At 47.1% G+C, this 6,476-nt stretch overlaps 1 protein-coding gene across 1 annotated transcript in view; it reads right to left on the bottom strand.

Moving 5' to 3' along the window:
• The window catches only part of PI4KA (phosphatidylinositol 4-kinase alpha), a 120,792-nt gene that overhangs the window by 56,180 nt on the left and 58,136 nt on the right, over positions 1 to 6,476 (bottom strand). The window contains exons 19-21 of the mRNA XM_019665394.1: positions 2,392 to 2,500; positions 1,330 to 1,466; positions 1,005 to 1,138 (exon numbers count right to left, since the gene is read on the bottom strand). Of these exons, the coding sequence (XP_019520939.1) occupies positions 1,005 to 1,138; positions 1,330 to 1,466; positions 2,392 to 2,500 (380 nt within the window). The remainder of the gene's footprint in view (positions 1 to 1,004; positions 1,139 to 1,329; positions 1,467 to 2,391; positions 2,501 to 6,476) is intronic.

Below are 6,476 nucleotides of genomic sequence, written 5' to 3'. Positions count from 1 at the left end.
CTCACTGGCCCATGTTGGTATTATCATTGCGCTCTTCCCAGATGAGGCAGTCACTTGCTGGCCATTGGATGGCTGCTCACGGCGGCTCACGAAAGCTCATACCAGCTGCCAGCCAGCCCCACTGCAGCCTATGCCATCGCCAGTGACTCACAGCAGTCTGGCTCCAGGTCAAGCTGTTGTTCACCATCTTAGCTGTAGAGGGCACAGCGTCACTGGCCCTCTTGTGGGATCCGAACCGTGGACTTGCTGCTCAGAGCTGGCATCCCAAGCCAACTCCTAACCAACGCGCCATTCGGCAGGTCCCCAGATTTCTTTTAGGAGAGGACACATGGCACAGTGCCTAAGAGACTATTTGCGTTTCGGTCTAAATCAGGGATTATTACGTTGGGCAACTTACTTAACTGCTCAGTCTCAGTTTCCTCATCTGTAAAATGGTCATGTAAGAGTACCTACCTCAGGCTTGTTGGAGAGCGTGGCAGTATGTGTAACTTAGGGCAGTGCCTAGCCTGACATAAGCACTCAGTCCATGGTAATACTGGTATTATCACGATGGCCATTATAAATCATGACAATTATTATAGCTGTTAGTTCTGCTGTGGTTACAGATGCATCCTGAGCATCAGGTCACCTGAGGGATTGTTTTGGCCACTTCCTACTTCCTGTTTGTATTCCCCTGTGGTCCTGAAAGCCAGCTCAATGAGTGCCTTAGAACATTCTCAGCGAGGGCTGTTCTTAACAGGGCTCTTGTCTAGTCAGTGGACTGAGTTTGCAACATCTATTGTGATGGCTCAGAAGCCTATTCCCTACGAGGCGAAGATGATAACAGAGATTAGGGTATTACCAGAAATGGTATTTGGTGCTCAGGAAGGAGGAGCACACAAGAAAAGCAGAGGGTGTTTTTTGTTTGTTTTTAAGAAAGCTTGCACATCTGGGGCAGAAAAGTCCCATGCACAAAAATGTAAATCAGCTCAAATGGATGTGTGGGGAGGTGAAGGCTTGTATACCTCATATATTCCAGCCGATAAACAGACAAGAGATAGGTAGACATGGCAAAGTCCAGCTTGTTGATGAGGGCGGACACCTCGGGGGCAGGGTCCAACAGGTTGATGATGGTGCTGCGGAGCTCGCTCAGTTCAGCCTAGAAGAAATGAACACTCGAGGGCTCACGTGGGCACCCAAAGGGGCAGACGGCCTTCCCCCAGGAGACACGAACCCCAGTGGCTAACATGTGTTAACAAGGACAATGAAAGGACCGGCTCTCATGTTCACGAGAGCTTAGCAGAACCCCTGCATTGCATCATCTGTTCTTGGGATGGTGAGAATCCTTACGGGGGTGACTGTGTCGTTTTTCATGGCTGAGTTGTACTGGAGGACGGACCGCAGCGGCTCTTTGCTGGGAAAAGTGAGCAGGGGGGACTTGGTGGCTATTTCACAGACCCCCTCATACCATTCTTCTGGCCAGAGTCCTGCAAGAGAGTGCACGAGTGAGATGACTGCCCTGGCCGGGAAGCACTGCAGTGGGGTCGATGTTGACAATTTCTAGAATCGTGGGTTCTTTGTTTGAGCCAATTATCCCCAAAGTGGGGCACAGAAACGAGTCTGTTTCCTTTTTTGTTTTTAAATTGGGGAACTGGGGGAGGGGAACAGCCAAGTTGTCCTTCAATCTTAGTTGTGGAGGGTGCAGCTAGCTCAGCTCCCAAGTCCAGTCACCATCCGGCCACCCATTGGCAGCTCACAGCCACTCAGCTCAAGGTGCCATGTTCAATCTTAGTTGCGGGTGGGCACAGCCCACTATCCCACATGAGAGTCAAACTGGCAACCTTGCTGTTAGGCGTACGTGCAGCTGAGTCATCCTGCTGCCTGTTGCCACTTGTTGGCAGCTCAGCGGCAGCTCAGCTTGGGTGCAGCTCACTGGCTCATGTGGGTATCGAACTGGCAACACTGTTGCTCAGAGCTTGAGCTCTTAACCAACTGAGCCACTTGGCCGGCCCACACAAGTCTGTTTCTTAACTTGGGCAGGTTTTTCCTAAGATATGTGGTATTCTCAAAGCCCTACACCACATTTGGGAAGTAACATTTGCAAACACTTGCAGGAAGCAGAAGCTGCATCTGGACTAATTCTGGTTTTTTATTGTTTTTTTTGCTCTTTTTTTTTTTAAGCTGAGCCATCCTGCCACCTGTTGGCAGCTCAGTGGCTGCTCAGCTCGGGCCAGGAATCGAACCGCTGTTGCTCAGAGCTCAAACTCTTGAGTGAGCTCTTAACCAACTGAGCCACTCGGCCGGCCCTTGGACTAATTCTGAATGAGCACATTCATAATTAGTGTCGAGTCCTACCTCCCCTTTGTTTTCACTCTGCACTCTGTCTCCCCAGGAGAGCGGATCTGCCCCTACCTGACCCCTCCTCGGCGAATCCCATCAGGACAGAATAGAGCCAGAAGTCCCGGAAGAGCTTCTGCAACCGCGGCTTAGCTTCCTTGATGGGCGGCAACCGTCGGGTCAGCTGATGTGCCAAGGGGAGAGAGAGAAAAGGAGGTTACTTGTTCATGAAACCCTAAAACCTACAGATATGACATCAGCCACAGATTCATTCTCTAAGAGCATTCTCTGAGGAGCCAGTCAGATTGGGTAAGAAAAGGCACCCTTGAGCAGTGACGGACACTTCTCAGTAAGTTCCCCAGTGAATGTTCATTCATTCGGCAAACATTACTGAGTGGCTAATGTGCACGAGGCACTGTACCTGGGAGTTGCGAAAAGCCCTGTGCGTACACTCCAAGGCCCTCTGCCTAGTTTGGAGGCAGGTAAGCCCTCACAGTGTCGCGGAGTTCCCAGAGAAGGCGGCATGGGCCTTGATGTTAGCATGCGAGTAAACCTTAGCCAGGCAGAGAAGAGAGAGCAGCCTGTCCAGCATCAGGCCCAGAGCCTCGGACTGTCGCAGGCATGGAGTGCTTAGGGGAGGCTACAATGAACTGGTGCTGGGGTTCAGGTAAAAGGATGTGACTAGAGAGACTGAGATCGTGAAAAATCTTGTAGGTTGAGAAAAAGCTTTTAAATCTTTTCCAGCAGCCCAGCTCTGCAAACAGTTATCTTGGGTATCATCCCAGTATGTACAACTGATTCAGGCAGAGCTGCTCAGGTGTGGGAGTGAAAGGCTAAATGTCCTGCAGCCCTGCTCCAGATGGTGTCCCGCTCGGTGGGGTCCTGCTCAAGTGGCTCCTCAGGTATGTGAAATGGCTAAATTTGTACACAGCGTCCACTGGACGAGTTGGTCCTCACAGAACCCCCAGCAGGCGCTGTGCCCCTGTACAGTGATGATCAACCTGCAGTGAAGGGGACACTGCAATCTAAACACTTATGAGTGCCAAGTATGGGCCAGGCTCTAGGCCAGAGGTGGGACTGATGATGATCCCCATTGTGTGTGTGTGTGGGTGTGGGTGCAGCACCTTCACACATGGCTGGTAGGACTATAAATTGGTGCAACACTTCCTGGAAAGCAATTTGGTAATATGTATCAAAATTCTAAATATCCCCAACATTTTACCTAAAATCTCATCTTTGAGAATCTATCAAAACAAACAAAAAAATCTAACTTGTAACTGTATGGAGATGGATGTTAACTAGACTTACTGTGGTGATCATTTCACAGTACATACAAATATTGAATCATTATGTTACACACCTGAAGCTACATGTCATTTATGTCTCAATTTTTAAAAAAATCTGATTTAGGCACAAAAATGCTGTAATATTTGTTATAACAGAAAAATACTACATGTCAACCTGAAAGGGGCATTTAAATAAGATACAGTGTGTTAAAAATCATATTTTCTAAGAATATTTGGTGACACAGGTAGAACTCACAATATTTCAAGTGAAAAAACATAAAATGTATAAATAATATGATATAGCTTTAATATATATATAAAAACATATATACATAGAAGAAGAAGGGGAAAACCCCAACTGCGTATTAATAATTATTTCTGGCTGGCTGGGTTGGCAGGAGTTTCAGTGTTCTATCTTAAAGTTGTCTGACTTCTCAGAGTTCTGCCACAGACATGTTTTTTCCAGGGTCACAGGAGAGTACAGGAGCTAGCCCAGGGCTTGGCAACATGCTGTGTGGGAGAAGGAGCAGCTTCGTTTCAAAAGCCACTAGGATGCTGTGTCCTCGGGAAGTCAGTCGAGACCTGGGGGTACAGGGTAGACTCTCTGGGAAGATGCTGAAGACGGGGAGAAGCACGTGAGGGCAGCTGTGAATGAAAGCATCTCAGGGCAGAAAGCCTGGAGCTGCATAACTGCCATGAAAGCACAGGTCATGAGGGGTTTCTAGCTTGCCAGTGGGCAAGAACAGCAGGTATAAGAGGCTGTGGGACTGACTATCTTTGAGGTGATTGGCCTGCCTAGGAAGAGGTCCCAAGTGACGGTAGAGGCATGACAGTTCCCAGACCTCAGCTTTGCCTCGGTGTTCAAGGACTGTCTATGTGGCTAAGAGGTTCTGGGGTCTTGTAAAGAAAACTTGGCTATGGAAAAGATCAGGCTTCCAGAATGCTTCACTCCCAATTGAGTCACAGGCCCCAAGTGACTGGGAAGTCCAAAGCAGTTTTGGCACAGGTGAGGGTAAGTGACTCTCAAAAATCCATCTTTCATTTGGGATCCACTCCTCACCCTGTAAACTTCCTGACTTTCTCCTAAGGACTCAAGCTTAGGAGTGCCCTGTGGGCTCTCCCTACACTGATGACTTCTAGCCCATTGACCATCATGCCAGCTGAGACGGTGCTGGTCCCCAGAAAGAAAAGACTACAGTGGAATCAGAAAAGGCCCCAGAAGTGCTCTGTGCTCTGAAGCATCCTGAGTTAAAGCCACGGTACAACCACAACTGGTTAGGACCCTGTGCAGGGACAAAGTTCTACACTTCGGGAAATACAGAAAGAAGCTGGGAGATACGTCTGGCCCCCAAGACAGGAAAGGCAAAGGCTAGATGGAAGGGTTACAAGATAAGTGACCTGCTCTCTCCTAACAAGATCAAGGTCAGGGAAAGAAGACTCAAATAGATAAACATCTAAAGAGACAATAACAACCAAATGCAATGTGTGAACCCTGACTGGATCTAGAATTTTTTTAGAAATAACTACCAAAGAAGTCATGGAGGACTCTGACTCGGCCTGGACACTTGGTATATGAGAGAAGGATTGTGATTTTCCCATGTAACAGTGGCAGAGAACAGGGAAGACACCCTCCCATTTAAGAGGCTTCAGGGCCCAGGCCTGAAGTGTTGCAACGTCCTCTGCAACTCACCTCCAGGTACCTGAGGACATACCCCAACACACACAGAACTAAGCAGATCCGCAAAACAGTAAACTAGTGGTTGATATATGGATGTCCACTATTCAATTCTTCCAACTGCTCTGTATATTTTTAAATCTCAGAATAAAAAGTTAGAAAACACATCGATGAGGCAAGCCTTTCTTTCTAGTGAAAGAAAATAGTGGAGAATGTATGACAGAAGATTTCGCTTTATAGTGGGGGCCCAAACCACGCACCTCTAATGGGGAACGAATCCAAAAATGTCAAAAGTATCATTAAAGGTTGAAATCCAGTTTTTTCAACAATGGGTTACATGATCAGAAATTTAGACATGCAGGAAACATTATTATGGCTACTGGTTTAAAAATAACAAAAGTAATAAATATTCATGGAAAAGAAATTCCAACAAAGACATATATAGAGGACCGGTCAAGTGGCTCAGTTGGTTAAGAGAACGAGCTCTGAGTACAGGGTCGCCAGTTCGATTTCCACATGGGCCAGTGAGCTGCGCCCGAGCTGCCTGGCAGGATGGCTCAGCTAGTGAGAGCACATGCTCCTAACAACAGGTTGCCAGTTTGACTCCAACATGGGATGGTAGGCTATGTCCACCAGCAACTAAAGATTGAATACGGCACCTTGAATTGAGTGGCTGCGAGCTGCCGATGGGCAGCCTGATGGCGACTGGACTTGGCGTTGAGCTAGCTGCGCCCTCCACAACTAAGACTGAAGGACAACAACTTGGCTGTTCCCCTTCCCCAGTTCCCCAATAAAATCTTAAAAAAAAAAATCTTAAAAAAAAAAAGAAGTATATAAGAGTAAAAAAATGAAGGCTTTCCACCTGTCTCCCATTTTCAATGTTAAAAGTTGGCTGTGTCTCCTTCAAGGTCCTTTCTGTGAATAAACTATGTGCCATGAAAGTGATGATAACCAACATTTACTGAGCATTTACTGTGTTCCAGGCGCCACTCTATGTGCTTTCCACATATTATCTCATTTAATTTTCACAATGACCTTACGTAGTGGGCACAACTATTGCCCTCATTTTATTTATTAATTTTATTTTTATTTTTTAAAATATTTTTATTGGGGAATTGGGGGATGGGAACAGTGCTGAGGAATTGGGGGAAGGGGAACAGACAAGTTGCTGTCCTTTTGTTCTTCAGTCTAGTTGTGGA

This window comes from Hipposideros armiger, unplaced genomic scaffold (assembly GCF_001890085.2).
Source record: "Hipposideros armiger isolate ML-2016 unplaced genomic scaffold, ASM189008v1 scaffold_443, whole genome shotgun sequence".
Lineage (NCBI taxonomy): Eukaryota > Metazoa > Chordata > Mammalia > Chiroptera > Hipposideridae > Hipposideros > Hipposideros armiger.
The sequence above is the reverse complement of the archived record's forward strand: the minus strand, read 5'-3'. Positions and strand labels throughout refer to the sequence as shown.